Below are 16,651 nucleotides of genomic sequence, written 5' to 3'. Positions count from 1 at the left end.
TTAAGTCCTTATTAAGCAGCAAAAATTAATTCAAAATTTGATGCTGGCTTGGGAAGAAGCATACAGGAAAATGAAAGGGGTAAGAGTAATACAGCAGCCCATCTATTGGTTCCTAGGTCCTCTGTCTAATAAATCTTTCTTTTGGCCGGGCACAGTGTGGTTCATGCCTGTAATCTCAGCACTTTGGGAGGCTGAGGCAGCTGGATCACTTGAGGTCAGGAGTTCGAGATCAGCCTGGCCAACATGGTGAAACCCTGTCTCCACTAAAAATACAAAAAATAGCCGGGTGTGGTGGCATGCGCCTGTAGTCTCAGCTACTTGGGAGGCTGAGACAGGAGAATCACTTGAACCCAGGAGGCAGAGGCTGCCATGAGCCAAGATGCGCCACTGCATTCCAGACTAGGCAACAAAGTGAGACTGTCTCAAAAAAAAAAAAAAAAAAAGAAAAGAAATCTTTCTTTCACTGAACCCTGGTCATCATGGTACGTATATCATGGGTGTAAAGGAGTCATTGTGGTACTGATTTTCACTGTTTAATCTGTAATGTCACACTTTTCCCTACTCTTCCTCTTCCAACCACTTCTATCACAAAGAGATATTAACCCAGAAAGCTGCTAGGATAAAATGTCAAACGTTTAATGGAAGAAGTGAAACCTAACCCAAGGCCAGGTGCGGTGACTCATGCCTGTAATCCCTGCATTTCGCGGGGCCGAAGCGGGTGGATCATTTGAGGTCAGGAGTTCAAGACCAGCCTGGCCAACATAGTGAAACCTTGTCTCTACTAAAAATACAAAAACTAGCTGGGCATATCGGCACACGCCTGTAATGCCAGCTACTTGCGAGGCTGAGGCAGGAGAATTGCTTGAACCTGGGAGGTGGAGGTTGCGGTGAGCCAAGATCATGCCACTGCACTCCAGCCTGGGCAACAGAGTGAGACTCCATCTTAAAAAAAAAAACAAACCTCACCCAAGTATTCCATTAGTTGTTGATGTTGTAAATACTGCAGAATTGAGATCAGTGGCCAATCCAGGGAATAATACTAGGAAAAGAGCAGAGCTGTGCAGTAGAAAGAACAGGAATTTCTGTCTGCAATCTTATTGCATTGATTATGAAGGAAGGAAGGATCGTTGGCTTGAGTGTCAATTCCAATTTTCAGTGCTAGGAACTTCTCAAAGCAGTCTCAATGTAGATTTTGGCAACTTTGATGGTGTTAGCTCTCCAAGTATTTGAAGATGCTTCGCTTCAATCCTGAAGTGCTATCTTCTGTTTTGAGGCGCTTAGGTGTAGGAGAAGTCATGAAAGATGGACCCCTTCTCTTTACCTAGAGAGCAGAGGGAGTCAGAGCCAGCTTAAGACCTTCATACAAGTACTTACCTTCAATTAGCTCTCAAGCAACTCATAAATTGTGGATGATTAACAACAGAAAAAAAGAAAGATAAACTTTCTAGGCAAGTTTAAAAGTTGATTACCTACTAGGGGTAGCAATTCTCTTGTACCTTATCGGGGAGTGCAAAATTTCAACATTGCAGCATAAAGGGGTTAAGCCAGAATTTTTGTTTTTAAATATAAATAAATAAATAAATTCTGGTTTGGGAAGCCACCATATTAGTTCTCAAATTCCATACCTGAGACTTAGACGATTCCTTTGCCGCCTCAGCCTTGACAGGAGAAAGTGTATGAAAGACAAAGTTTCTTGAATTTCGAGGAGCACTGGGGTTATGGTCAGAGAGAGCAGCCAGTTTCTGAAGCACAGCTTTGGGCTGGTTTAGCAGTGAGCCTGTCTTCACCTGAGGAAAAAAGAGTCATCTGGTATCAAATCCCAAGTGCCAACTAAAGAATGAAAAGTCCTTCCCTCCCTGCTTCCCCCTAGATATTGAGGGTACATATTCCTACCCTATTCAAATAGAAAAGAAATAGCAGACTCTTTGACATTAACTCTTTCCCTGCAGCCACCTCCTTCCTCTAATGACAGAGGCTATTCCCTAAGCTGGACCTGGGCGTTTATAATCTGTAGACTATGATTTCAGATTAACAAGGTTCCCAACCAACCTGTTGAGCACTTCCCGGTCTGATGGCTTCAAAAGGATTTCTGAGCAAAGACTTTGATTCCTGAATAACCATAGGGCGACTGGCTGGAAAGAAAAGACAGAGAGGCCTATTCTGGGAAAAGCTGATTAGAATTACTTTTAACTCTAAACAAGTTAAGAAATCTTGTAACTAAATCAATATGCTAAAGCCATGGGAACTCTGTTCTATATAATGGTAACTTTGAAACTATAATAATTGGCTCCAAGAAGAGACACAACTAAGTTGAACAGTAATCATTTAAGAAAAACAGAAGTGGTAAGTGTATGGAATAAAGAAGAGCTTTCTGGAGTTAAATATTCCTGGATTCAAATCCCACCTCTAACACTTAGGTATACATACAATCCTGGGCAACTAAATACAGAAAGCCAGAATTAACTACTCTGAGCCTTAGAACATAAAGTAAAACCAGCCACATATACTCACAAATACAGTCTCTACTGCCCAATAGTCTAAAGTCTAAGTACACGGTCTCCCACCACCTCTGAGAAACCTCTTTAAGACAGTATTAGATACAAGCTTATGATGAAGCTGCAATAGCTCCTGAAGGTTAGAGTCACCTCCAAAGCTCTACCACTAACAATCCAGGGGGCTAGACCTTAAGGAGAAACAAGAGCTCACCATTCTTCTGCAGTGCTTTGGCTGTAACTTTCTTGGCCAGTATCATAAACTGACTGTCCTCCCCAATTTCTTCTTCTTCTTCAGTTGTAATTTTCCCCTGCTGTGCCTGAAAAAAAAATTATACAGCATTAAAAAAAGTTTATAGCCTTCCTAAATAGTATGGCCTGGATTGTGAATCTAGAGTTCCTGGGATATTTGTTTTCCTTTTTGCAGCCTTTGCTGCTTTAGACAAAAAAAATTAATCTTAGACAAACACGAAGAGAACTGTCCATGGTATAGCCTTCTCAAAACACAAAAGATAGCTCGAGGATTAAAAAACATAGCAATATGCTGCCTAAGATTTTGAAACTATCATGACAAGCTAAGTGCCAGTCTCATAAACTAGGGTCAGAGTAGATGAACTCCTACCATGTCCCGAAGCCACTGTTCTCGTTCAATTCGCTCCTTCCTCCACCTGGCTTCTGACTCATCAAGTTGTTCTTCAGTCTGATCATCATCAGAGTCTCTGTGGAACAAGTCCATCTGGGAAGCATCATCTAAACAAAGAGTGAAGGTAATCAGCATTCGGCAGTCCTCACAGGAGAGGGTGCTTGGACAGACAAAAAACAAACCCTTATCATTTACTACATAATGATGTAAACTTTTCCCATCCTCTAACAGAAAACAACAGTTACAACTAGGTCTTCACATAGCCTGTTATGGTTTTGCTTGCCATTTGCCATCTGCAACTGGACAAATGTGAATTATAACTGTTTACTTTTTTTTTTTTTTTGAGATGGAGTCTCACTCTGTCGCCCAGCCTGGAGTGCAATGGCGTGATCTCCACTCACTGCAACCTCTGTCTCCCGGGTTCACACAATTCTCCTGCCTCAGCCTCCTGAATAGCTGGGATTACAGGTGCATGCCATCACGTCCGGCTAATTTTTGTTACTTTTAGTAGAGATGGGGTTTCACCATGTTTTTCAGGCTGGTCTTGAACTCCTGACCTTGTGATCTGCCCACCTCTGTCTCCCAAAGTGTTGGGATTACAGGCATAAGCCACCACACCCGGCCCGTTAGTGATTGCTTTTAAAGACAACAACCAGGATACCTATGTTTTTCCATCGAAACTTCCTCATTCGTCCAGGACCATCGCTGTGCAGATCCCCATCAGCAAGGTACCTCTCTTGGTATAAACGTAGCTGTCGCTTATCATCATCCAACATAGTTTTCCTGCAACAGAAGAAATAGGGTGCTCAAAACAAGGACCATTCTGGCTGGTTATAGGGCTTGTCTTAAGATGTACCCTATTACTCAGAAGGGCTTGTTGGGATACTGACATGTGTATTTTCTTGATTTGACTCTGTAGTTCCTCATCAGAAGGAAGTACTTCATCAATTACGTCCTCTTCATATTCATCAATTTCTTCCCCATCATACTCATCTTCACTTCCCACATCACTTCCTGACACCTCTGCCTCATCCTCCAGGTATTTCCTCAATCTCCTAGAAAGCAATTTTGAGGATTAGAAAAAGCAACAATGAATATACTCACAGAATACGGAAGCAGAGAAAAGCAGAACACAGAGCCACTTCTAATAATAATAAACATAATACATTTGATAATATTTAAATTTTTTTGGTAATAGTGTCCTACTTATGATGGTTTGACTTAATGATTTTTCAACTTTACAATGACATGAATGTGATACGCACTTAGTATGCTTCTCAATTTACGATGGAGTTACAGCTAGAAAAGCTGAAAGTGCATTTTCAACTTAGGATGGATTGATCAGGATATAGCCTCATTGTAAGATGTGGAGCATCTGTATTTAAAAGTTGATCACTTAATATGTCTTGTGTGCTAATAACTGTGCTTTACAGGCATTAACATATTATCTTAGGAATGGATACTATTATTCTCTTCATTTTACAGTTGAGGGAATTGAGCCTTGGAAAGATTAAATTTACCCAAGGTCACATAGCTAGAAGGTAGCAGAGCCTGGATTCAACTTAGATTGGGTGATTTGAAAGCCAGAAAACTCTTAATCTCTTCTACATGTATTAGAATACCTGCTGGAAGTTCAACTATTTTGTTTTGCATTTGAGCACACCAGCTTTACGAGACAAACTAGAGATGGTGTGGTGTAGAAAGGTAATAAACTGGGACCTTCTTACAGCCTAACAAATCTTGACCCCCACATCAGAAGGAAGACTGAGGCTCAGAGCTCCTGGTAATCAAAATGACTACTAGTTACTTCTTTTGACTTCAGCTCCCCTTGAGAACAAATCTCTTGTCACCCTGGATTCAAAGTCATCTTGGTCCCATGTGGTCCAAAATGGCAGAATTTTGGTGGCTTTCTAAAAACTGATTTTTATCAAAGACCTATACTGTATTATTCTTTTTTTTTTTTTGCGATGAAGTCTTGCTCTGTCGCCCAGGCTGGACTGCAGAGACACCATCTCGGCTCACTGCAACCTCTACCTCCTGGGTTCAAGTGATTCTCATGCCTCAACCTCCCAAGTAGCTGGGATTACAGGTGCATGGCACCATGCCTGGCTAATTTTTGTTTTTTTAGTAGAGATAGGGTTTCACCATGTCGGCCAGGGTGGTCTTGAACTCCTGACCTCAGGTGATCTGTCTGCCTCAGCCTTCCAAAGTGCTGGGATTACAGGCGTGAGCCACCACGCCCAGCCTACACTGTATTTTCTTAAAGCTAAGTTGTTCTAAATCCTAGGGTTCCTGGAAAATTCCTTCAGGGGCCACTAGTCACTAAGTTTCCCAAACTTCCCACTTACTGTCTTTAAACAGTTCAACTTTTATCTGTTATTCTTTAAAAGATTTTATTTAAACAAAGAGCTCTGCAGATAAGAACCACTACCTTAGAAAAATCTATGGATGACCTAAAGCTTTATGAGAGTTCATTTGACAGGTGACAAGTCAGAACCCAAAGTGAATCTTAACAGAATGAAATTATGGGATAAAAGCAACCATATAAATATAATAGGGATCAATATGATATCCTATATGTGAATTCCAAATCATTCACATACAATATATTAAATACCTATAAGAACTGTCTTTATAAAACTTTTTAACATCATAGGAAAATGTTTCTGGATATGCTAATTAGAGAAAAATTCAAAAGTATTCATATAAAAAGATTGTACAAATCTCAACTATATAAAAATATACGCATAAAAAAGATTAAGAGGAACTAACTAACTTTCATTTACATCCTGGATGGTGGACATGGATAACTTTTTATTTATATCTTTCTGTATTCGTTTTTTTTGGGGGGGTGGGAGGGAATGGAGTTTCTCTCGTCGCCCAGGCTGGAATGCAATGGCACAATATCAGTTCATTGCACCCTCCACCTCCCAGTTCAAGCTATTCTCCAGCCTTGCCTCCTGGGATTACAGGCGCTGGCCACACGCTTGGCTAATTTTGTATTTTTTTTTTTTTTTTGAGATGGAGTCTCGCTCTATCGCCCAGGCTGGAGTGCAGTGGCCGGATCTCAGCTCACTGCAAGCTCCGCCTCCCGGTTTTACGCCATTCTCCTGCCTCAGCCTCCCAAGTAGCTGGGACTACAGGCGCCCGCCACCTCGCCCGGCTAGTTTTTTGTATTTTTTTTTTAGTAGAGACAGGGTTTCACCGTGTTAGCCAGGATGGTCTCGATCTCCTGACCTCGTGATCCACCCGTCTCGGCCTCCCAAAGTGCTGGGATTACAGGCTTGGGCCACCGCGCCCGGCCTAATTTTGTATTTTTAGTAGAGATGGGTTCTCGCCATGTTGGCCAGGCTGGTCTCGAACTCTTGACCTCAGGTGATCCACCCGCCTCAGCTTCCCAAAGTGCTGAGATTAAAGGCGTAGGCTACTGCACCCGGTTTGTATTCTTTTAAATATCCTAAAATAAATATTTTACTTTCATGACCAGAACAACATATCAAAAAAATAAGCTGGGCCGGCTGGGTGGGGTGGCTCACGCCTGTAATCCCAGCACTTTGGGAGGCCAAGGCGGGCAGAGTATGAGGTCAAGAGATCGAGACCATCCTGACCAACATAGTGAACCCCGTCTCTACTAAATATACAAAAATTAGCTGGGTGTGGTGGCACGTACCTATAGGCTCAGCTACTCAGGAGGCTGAGGCAGGAGAATCGCTTGAACCCAGGAAGCAGAGGTTGCAGTGAGCCAAGATCATGCCACTGCTCTCCAGCCTGGAGAGCAAGACTCCATCTCAAAAAGAAAAGGCTGGGCCTGGTGGCTCATGCCTGTAATCCCAGACTTTGGGAAGCTGAGGCAGGAGGATCACTTGAGGCCAGGAGTTTAAGACCAGCCTGGGAACAAAGCAAGGCCCCATCTCTACAAAAAGTAAAAAGAATTATCCAGGTGTGGTGGCACATGCCTGTAGTCCCAGCTACTTGGGAAGCTGAGGCAGGAGGATTTAAGTTAAAAAGTGGCAAACTGGCCGGGCGCGGTGGCTCATGCCTGTAATCCCAGCACTTTGGGAGGCTGAAGACGGGCGGATCACGAGGTCAGGAGATCGAGACCATCCTGGCTAACACGGTGAAACCCCGTCTCTACTAAAAATACAAAAATTAGCCGGGCGCGGTGGTGGGTACCTGTAGTCCCAACTACATGGGAGGCTGAGGCAGGAGAATCGTGTGAACCTGGGAGGTGAAGCTTGCAGTGAGTGGAGATCGCACCACTGCACTCTGGACTGGGCAACAGAAAGAGACTCCGTCTCAAAAAAAAAAAGTGGCAAACTATTAACTTGACTGTTAGGGGAGATTTTACCTAATCTAAGTTGAATCCAGGCTCTGCTACCTTCTAGCTATGTGATCTTGGGTAAATTTAATCTTTCTGAGGCTCAGTTCCTTCAACTGTAAAATGAGGAGAATAGTACTCACTCATAATTTTTTTTTTTTCGAGATGGAGTCTTGCTCTATTACCCAGGCTGGAGTGCAATGGGGTAATCTTAGCTCACTGTAACCTCTGCCTCCCGGATTCAAGCCATTCTCCTGCCTCAGCCTCCCAAGTAGCTGGCACTACAGGTGCCTGGAACCATGCCTGGCTAATTTTTGTATTTTATTTTGTATTCTGTATTTTTAGTAGAGAGGGTTTCACCATGTTGGTCACTCTGGTCTCAAACTCCTGACCTCAAGTGATATGCCTGCCTTGGCCTCCCAAAGTGCTGGGATTACAGGCCTGAGCCAGTGCACGCAGCATAAGATAATATGTTAATGCCTGTAAAGCACAGTTATTAGCACACAGGACATATTAAGTGATCAAATTTTTTTTTTTTTTTTTGAGACAGAGTCTTGCTCTGTCACCCAGGCTGAAATGCAGTGGTGTGATCTTGGCTCACTGCAAATCCACCTCCTGGGTTCAAGCAATTCTCTCTGCCTCAGCTTCCCAAGTAGCTGGGACTACAGGCACCTGCCATCACATCTTGCTAATTTTTATACTTTTTAGTAGAGACAGGGTTTCACCATGTTGGCCAGGCTGGTCTTGAACTCCTGACCTCAGGTGATCCGCCTGCCTCAGCCTCCCAAAGTGCTGGGATTACAGGCGCAAGCCACCATGCCTGGCCTAGTGACCAACTTTTAAATACACCTGAAGGAATGGACATATTAATAACACCTACATTTGCCTTTTCAACTTCTCAGATCGATTCAGGAGTTCTTCTTCATCATCATCTTCGTGGTCTTCCAGTGCCAGGTCTTCATTACCAGAGTCACTGTGTTCATCCTACAAAATCAGCATCATATCCAAATTAAGCAGAATAAAATGTGTCCTCCACAAAAAAAGGATTTATAAACATCTGCCCAAACACCTCATTCTAGGAAATTGTTTCTGATAAGATGCCAAACTTAGAATTCTCAAGAACTGAGGGGAAAAAAACACTTTAGGGCAGCAATACATGGAGTACTTTGTTCCCTTCATACTCACCTCATCAGTATCAAACTCATTATCATTTGAGACAAGCTGGAAGTCTCCAAATTCCTCCTCCTCGTCTTCCTCTTCCCTGAAATGTAAATCAATGAATCAATAAATAAGTTGTTGAAAGCAAACTACAAGTAGTCAGCCAAGTTAGGAATTAAAAAAAATTTTGTGTAATTTTTTTTTTTTTCCTCTGAGACAGTCTTGGTCTCTTATACCACCTGGAGTACAGTGGCACCATCTCAGCTCACTGTAACCTCCACCTCCAGGGCTCAAGTGATCCTCCCACATCAGCCTCCTGAGTAGCTGGGACTAGAGGTACAAAGCCACCATGCTCAGCTAATTTTTGTATTTTTTGTAGAGACAGATTTCACCATGTTGCTCAGGTTCGTCTTGAATTCTGGGCTCAAACAATCTGCTTGCCTTGGGCTCCCAAAGTACTGGGATTATAGGTATGAGACACCTCACCTGGCCAAATTTAAAACTTCTATTATCACCAAAAATCTCTTCAAGAAACAGGAAGAACATTTTTTAAATTTTCTTTTTTTTTTTTTTTTTTTTTTTTGAGACGGAGTCTGGCTCTGTTGCCCAGGCTGGAGTGCAGTGGCCGGATCTCAGCTCACTGCAAGCTCCGCCTCCCGGGTTCCCGCCATTCTCCTGCCTCAGCCTCCGGAGTAGCTGGGACTACAGGCGCCTGCCACCGCGCCCGGCTAGTTTTTTGTATTTTTTTAATAGAGATGGGGTTTCACCGTATTAGCCAGGATGGTCTTGATCTCCTGACCTCGTGATCCGCCCGTCTCGGCCTCCCAAAGTGCTGGGATTACAGGCTTGAGCCACCGTGCCCGGCCTAAATTTTCAATTGTGGTAAAATACACATAATATAAAATTTGCCTTTTTAATGATCTTTCTATAGTTCAGTAGTATTAAGTACATTCATATTGTTAAGCAATCTCCAGAACTCTTTTCGGCTTGCAAAACCAAAACTGTATACCCATTAAACTCTCCATTTCCCCATAACCTCAGTCTTTGGCAACCACCATTCTACCTTCTGTCTCTATGCATTTGACTACTCTAAGTACCTCATGTAAGTGGACTCATACAGTATTTGTCTTTTGGTGACTGGCTTATTTCTTTTAGCATAACATCCTAAGGTTCATCCATGTTGTAGCAAGTGTCAGAACTTCCTCTTTTTTTGAGACAGGGTCTTGCTGTGATGCCCAGAGTGCAGTGGCACAATCATGTTATAGGGATGGGGTTTTGCCATATTATCCAGGCTGGTCTCAAACTCCTAAGCTCAAGTGATACACCCACCTCAGCCTCCCAAAGTGTTGGGATTACAGGTGTGAGCCACCATGCCCAGCCAGAATTTCCATTTTAAGGTTGAATATTCCATTGCATATATATATACATTTTGTTTACCCATTCATCTGCCAATAAACATAGGTTGCTTTCTTTTTTTTTTTTTTTTTTTTTCTTTTTTTTTTGAGACGGAGTCTGGCTCTGTCGCCCAGGCTGGAGTGCGGTGGCCGGATCTCAGCTCACTGCAAGCTCCGCCTCCCGGGTTTACGCCATTCTCCTGCCTCAGCCTCCCGAGTAGCTGGGACTACAGGCGCCCGCCTCGTCGCCCGGCTAGTTTTTTGTATTCTTTAGTAGAGACGGGGTTTCACCGTATTAGCCAGGATGGTCTCGATCTCCTGACCTTGTGATCCGCCCGTCTCGGCCTCCCAAAGTGCTGGGATTACAGGCTTGAGCCACCGCGCCCGGCACATAGGTTGCTTTCATGTTTTGACTACTTACTATGAATAATGCTGCTTTGAACATGGGGGTGAAAATATCTGTTCAAGTCCTGCTTTCACTTTTTTGGGGTACAGACGAAGAAGTGAAATTGCTGGATCATATGGTCATACTATTTTTATTTTATTTTATTTATTTATTTGAGACAGACTTTTGCTCTTATTATCCAGGTTGGAGTGCAATGGCATGACCTTGGCTCACTAAAACCCCTGCCTCCGGGGTTCAAGCAATTCTCTTGCTTCAGCCTCCCAAGTAGCTGGGATTACAGGCATGTGCCACCATGCCCAGCTAATTTTTTGTATTTATTAGAGACAGAGTTTTACCACATTGGTCAGGCTGGTCTCAAACTCCTGACCTCAGGTGATCCACTGCATCTGGCCTCTATTTTTAATTTTTGAGAAGCCATCATACTTTCCCTAGCAGCCGCACTATTTTACATTCTCACCAATAGTACACAAGGTTTCCAGTTTCTCCACATTCTCACTAACACTCTTTGGGTTTTTTGATAAAAGTCATCTTAATGGGTGTCTCACTGTGGTTTTAATTGGCATTTCCCTATTAATGATATTAAATATCTTTCATATTCTTGCCTTTTTTACCCTGTTCTCCACCAAAGCATTATAATTTGCTTACTAGGCATATATGAGACTCAAATCCACTGCAAGATTCTCAGAAAAGGTGCAAAGCCCTTAAGATGATCAGTTATTTTGATTTTATCAAAAGGCCAGGCCTTCCCAAGTTCCCAGCAATCTGAGACTTACTTGTCTGTTGGAAAAGAGCCTGAGCAAAGAGCAAGTGCTTCTTCCATTGGATCACCCATGCTGCTCTCCTTCTCCTGCTTATTTAACTCTGATGAGGCCGGAGTGGAGGCATCTACATCACAACAAGGAAAAAATGTGTCACCAAGGAATGATAGCTTTATACTCTTTTCCCAGCCATCTAAAGTCATGCCAGCTCGATACAGTTCTAAGGTAAGCTTGCCAAGAAGAACCTACCATCTATTCATTTAACAAATCCTTATTTAGTGCTTACTATGTGCCATATGTGCCAGGCCACCAGGGATACAGTAATGAACAAACCACTATCCCAGATCTCATAGAGCTTATGTTCAGTCTAGCAGTTGTGTGCGCTGGGGGCAGGGGACAGGAAGTAAGTTAACATTTATGTGAAATTTATTATACATCGGACACTGTTCTAAACTTTGTACATACATTAATCATAAATGATATCTCATATGGGCAAAGCTAAAGCAGTCTTTTTTTTTGAGACAGAGTCTCTCTCTGTTGCCCAGGCTGGAGTGCAGTGGCACGATCTCAGCTCACTGCAACCTTCGCCTCTGGGGTTCAAGCAATTCTTCTGTCTCAGCCTCCCAAGTAGCTGGGATTACAGGCACGGGCCACCGCACCCAGATAATTTTTTGTATTTTAGTAGAGACAGGGTTTCACCTTGCTACCCAGGCTGGCCGCAAACTCCTGAGTTCAGGCAATCCACCCACCTTGGCCTCCTAAAGTGCTGGGATTACAGGCATGAGCCACCGTGTGCGGCCTAAGGTAGTCTTAAGTTGATAAAATTTCTAAATGTCAGGGCACTAAGCAGTGAATTCAATTTATATAGATTCCATCACAGTCCTGTTTTCTGTGAACTTTTCACCTGAGGTTAAGGGGCTTCTTTTCTTTCTTTCTTTTTTTCTATTTTTAGGCAGGGTCTCTGCCACCCAGGCTGGAGTACAGTGGTGTGATCTGTACTCCAGTACAGACGGCTCACTGCAACCTTTACCTCCCAGGCTCAACAGATGCTCCTAAGTAGCTAGGACCACAGGCACATGCCACCATGTGTAGCTAATTTTTTTTTCCGTAGAGATGGGGATTTGCCATGTTGCCCAGGCTGTTCTCAAACTTCTGAGCTCAAGCGATCCATCCAACTCAGCCTCCCAAAGTTCTAGGATTACAGGCGTGAGCCACCCCACCCGCCCAGGGAATTCTTTTCAAGGACACTGAGACTTGGGTGTGGTAAGCCTGATGCTCTCTGTTGGATATTTACCCTGAGAAGTGAATTTTCCTGAACAAAGGTTCAGAAGTTCCTCCATGTTCTCTTTCTTGTCACTCTTTCTGGGTAGATGTTTTTCAGTCTGAGATGTAAACTTTCCAGTACACAAATCCAACAGCTCATCCATGTTGGCATCCATGGCATTCTCATCCATACTGGCCAATGGCAATCGAGGCTTCAAAGCTTGGTACTGATCCCTGTGGTTTCTAACATTTAAGAACCTAAGAGCCAATGAGCACAACGAATAGTGTAAAAAATTCCTCAGAGAAATGGCAAAGTAGGGGGTGAAAAACCTCTGAATTAATTTCCAACACCAGTTAAAAGCTGAATCTCAAACTAGAAAGCAAAAGATTCAAACTTTAGGCTTGTGTTAATCTAAAGAGGGAGGGAAAAGTTTTGTGAAAGAATAAAATGTTACTCAGAAGGTAAAGTGTAAAGGATAACTTTTAGCTTCAGATGATGTTAGAGCAGGGCTTGGCATTATGTCCTGTAATGTGCCACCAGTCTGTGAATTCTCAGCCTTACCCAACAATAACATAGCAGGATGGATACAGGGAAATTTGATGACCTTACAATACAAGATCTATGCATTTCAAGTAAGACAGAAATTGAAGGACCAGAATGTTAGCAAGAGCTATTTATGTTTATTTTCTGGACAGACTTTGTTCAAACTTATAGAATGTAATACTAATGGTCTGTACACCTTCTCTTTCTCAGAAGAGAAAGCACAGATGGAGTGACAGAAGCTTACTTATTTTTAAACAAAATTAAGCAGTATCCAGAACCATTCCCGCCCACAGAAACACAAAACTACCTACCCATCTGCATCCAACAGTTGGCTCTGAGTGTCATCTTCTAAACAGAACTGGAAGTCTCCTGCTCCTAGGAAAAGTGTCTTAGGCTCTGGGGAGGCGTTATACAGATCCTGGGAATCCTCTATGGGAAGTGAAGGCTCAGACAGTTTCCCTGAACTCTGGCACCCAAACAAAAACAAACAATAACAAAACATTTTACAAGTGTCATTCATTTTCATGACAACAACAGAAGTTGCTATTTGCAATATTTAAGCTACTCTCAGGAAATTGCAATTGAGGAGGACAATACACAGCCATGAGAAGCATAAAGAAAAATACCTCTAAGAAAGTAAGAATACTGGATGAAGCTTGTTTTTAATACACAAAGGGGGTGTATTTTTTAAACTGAACACACATAAGCTCGGTACCAAAGTGGTGGGAGTTGGTTGGCTGGGACAAACTTTATTTAGCAATGTGGGAAGCAAAGAGAGGAGGAGATTAGAAAAACCATTACCATCTTACCTTAGAAGCTGAGCTGACCAAACTGGCTCGAAATAGCCCAGGGGAAGGAGATCTGAATCCTCCTGCTGCAGGGAAAAAACTGGTCCCACGGCCTGTTTGTCTGTTGCAAGGCTGATAGGATGGAATCATGGAGCCAATCAGCTCAAAGCTGCTATTGTGGCTGCTCTCCTTCGTTAGCAATGAACATGAATCATCCTCATCTAAAGAAAGAGAAACACCTTTTAAGTTCATGATTACAGAAATAAGGTGGATTTGTTTAGGAAAAAGAGCTGAGGATGAAACTGTCAGATAAAATTCATAGGCAAACCCCTCAAGTTATAAGTTCCAAAACATTAAGTTAAAGGTAAATTACAGTACTAAGATAGCATTATATAATCAGGGCTTATTACTCTGAGCTAAGTGACACTTGAAAGTTCTTTTTTTTTTTTTCTGAGATGGAGTCTCGCTCTGTCGCCCCAGCTGGAGTGCAGTGGCGCGAATTTGGCTCACTGCAACCTCTGCCTCCTGGGTTCAAGTGATTCTCCTGCCTCAGCCTCCCAAGTAGCTAGGACTACAGGTGCATGCTACCACACCTAGCTAATTTTTTGTATTTTTAGTAGAGACAGGGTTTCACCATGTTAGCCAGGCTGGTCTCGATCTCCTGACCTCATGATTCGCCTGCCTCAGCCTCCCAAAGTACTGGGATTACAGGCGTGAGCCACTGCGCCCAGCAGAAAGTTCTCTTCTTTCTCTTATCCTTCCTAATGCCTATGATCACACTCTTCATTATCCAAATAATTATTTATTTTTATTTTTATTTTTTATTTTTTTTGAGACGGAGTCTCGCTGTTGTCCAGGCTGGAGTGCAGTGGCGCGATCTCGTATCACCGCAAGCTCCGCCTCCTGGGTTCACGCCATTCTCCTGCCTCAGTCTCCCAAGTAGCTGGGACTACAGGCGCCCACCACCATGCCCGGCTAATTTTTTGTATTTTTAGTAGAGATGGGGTTTCACCGTGTTAGCCAGGAAGGTCTCAATCTCCTGACCTTGTGATCCGCCCACCTCGGCCTCCCAAAGTGCTGAGATTACAGGCATGAGCCACCACGCCCAGCCTATCCAATCAATTATACATCTTCCTTTGATCTACATATAGAAATATTTCATTGCTGGCTCAAGCCTGTAATCCCAGCATTTTGGGAGGCCAAGACGGGCGGATCACGAGGTCAGGAGATCGAGACCATCCTGGCTAACATGGTGAAACCCCGTCTCTACTAAAAAACACAAAAAACTAGCCGGGCGAGGTGGCGGGCACCTGTAGTCCCAGCTACTCCAGAGGCTGAGGCAGGAGAATGGCGTAAATCCGGGAGGCGGAGCTTGCAGTGAGCTGAGATCCGGCCACTGCACTCCAGCCTGGGTGACAGAGCCAGACTCCGTCTCAAAAAAAAAAAAAAAGAAAGAAATATTTCATTGCTCACTCAATCAACACACATTCACTAAGGCCATTATGTGCCACCGTCTACTATAAATAAACTGCAAGTAAGTTTTCAAAAAATAGACCAAGAAAAATATTCTAATTCATAAACCCCTTTCATTGCCACATATGAAACTGGGAAGTGACCAGATTTTTAAAAATGGAAACTTACAGTACTGCAGTCCTTAAATATCAAAGCTGAGGGACAAAAGAAATGTCAAGTTCTACACAAGAATCACTACTTACCCAGTTTGCTAGGCTGTTTGCCTGAGTTTTCATCTGTTTCTGATTTTTCTTCAATAGGAAAGTAACTGTAAAATAAGAAAGTAAATTGGTTCAGTATCTGTTCCTAGTTTTTTACAGGAGGGGCAAATCCAAGGCAATTTTAAATTTTCTTAGAGAGAATCACTTACCCCATCTTGGAAGAGCTGTCCTTAAATAGAAGTAAAGTAGAATCTGATGAGAGAGACTTGGGAACAGAGAGGAAGCCAACTGCCTTGCCAATTTCACTACTGCCATCATTATTTTCTTTATCCATTTCTTTTTCATCTTTGGTTTCTATTTCTTCACTACTAAGAAGGAATTCTGCAGTCTTTACCAATCATGCCACCACAAAACAAAATAATACAAGTCAAAAACTTTAAAAGCAAATACAATGTTAGCTTGAAATACGGCTGACTGGTTACTGATAACATCTTAAATTTAAAAAGGCAAACTTGAAGGACATTCCATATGACCATTATCAACATAATTTTCCCTGACACTTCTAGAACTTTTTTGTATTTTTTTTACCCTTTACCCTCCCAAAATTGCTAAGATTATAAAGGACGACTGGATTATCATTTTACTGAGGCAATAAGAGGTTAATTAATCAGTCTAAGACTGCAGGCTGACTACTGATCTCAAACCAAGCACAGACTGAGACAGGCTGTATAGCTCAGCCATTGTTTTCTTTCTCCTTTACCCAAAACTAAATATTAACTCAAGTTTCTGGGCGTGGTGGCTCATGCCTGTAATCCCAGCACCTTGGGAGGCCACAATGATGGGAGGATCACTTGAAGCCAGGCGTTCGAGACCAGTCTGGTCAACATAGTGAGACCCTCATCTCAAAAAACTTTAAATAAATAAATAAAATAAAATAAAATAAGTGATCCCAGCATACAAAAAGGAAAGCTTTTTTCTGTTCTTTTTTTGAGATGGAGTCTCACTCTGTCACTCAGGCTAGAGTATAGTGGCGCAATCTTGGCTCCTTGCAACCTCCACTGCCCGAGTTCAAGCAATTCTCCTGCCTGAGTAGCTGGGATTACAGGTGTGCCACCACACACAGCTAATCTTTGTGTTTTTAGTAGAGATGGATTTTTACGATGCTGGCTAGGCTGTTCTCAAACTCTTGACCTCAGGTGATCCGCCCACCTCAG

General features: G+C 42.8%; 1 protein-coding gene across 1 annotated transcript in view; it reads right to left on the bottom strand.

Moving 5' to 3' along the window:
- Positions 1 to 811: 811 nt before the first annotated feature.
- Positions 812 to 16,651, bottom strand: part of CLSPN (claspin) — a 36,203-nt gene continuing 20,363 nt past the window's right edge. Inside the window, exons 11-25 of the mRNA XM_033227136.1 lie at positions 15,647 to 15,825; positions 15,480 to 15,544; positions 13,786 to 13,985; positions 13,288 to 13,442; positions 12,464 to 12,690; positions 11,185 to 11,296; positions 8,639 to 8,714; positions 8,334 to 8,437; positions 4,026 to 4,190; positions 3,797 to 3,918; positions 3,115 to 3,242; positions 2,707 to 2,812; positions 2,050 to 2,132; positions 1,626 to 1,787; positions 812 to 1,321 (exon numbers count right to left, since the gene is read on the bottom strand). Of these exons, the coding sequence (XP_033083027.1) occupies positions 1,211 to 1,321; positions 1,626 to 1,787; positions 2,050 to 2,132; positions 2,707 to 2,812; positions 3,115 to 3,242; positions 3,797 to 3,918; positions 4,026 to 4,190; positions 8,334 to 8,437; positions 8,639 to 8,714; positions 11,185 to 11,296; positions 12,464 to 12,690; positions 13,288 to 13,442; positions 13,786 to 13,985; positions 15,480 to 15,544; positions 15,647 to 15,825 (1,995 nt within the window). The 3' untranslated portion in view covers positions 812 to 1,210. The remainder of the gene's footprint in view (positions 1,322 to 1,625; positions 1,788 to 2,049; positions 2,133 to 2,706; positions 2,813 to 3,114; positions 3,243 to 3,796; positions 3,919 to 4,025; positions 4,191 to 8,333; positions 8,438 to 8,638; positions 8,715 to 11,184; positions 11,297 to 12,463; positions 12,691 to 13,287; positions 13,443 to 13,785; positions 13,986 to 15,479; positions 15,545 to 15,646; positions 15,826 to 16,651) is intronic.

This window comes from Trachypithecus francoisi, unplaced genomic scaffold, assembly GCF_009764315.1.
Source record: "Trachypithecus francoisi isolate TF-2019V2 unplaced genomic scaffold, Tfra_2.0 Lachesis_group12, whole genome shotgun sequence".
Classification (NCBI taxonomy): Eukaryota; Metazoa; Chordata; class Mammalia; order Primates; family Cercopithecidae; genus Trachypithecus; species Trachypithecus francoisi.
The sequence above is the reverse complement of the archived record's forward strand: the minus strand, read 5'-3'. Positions and strand labels throughout refer to the sequence as shown.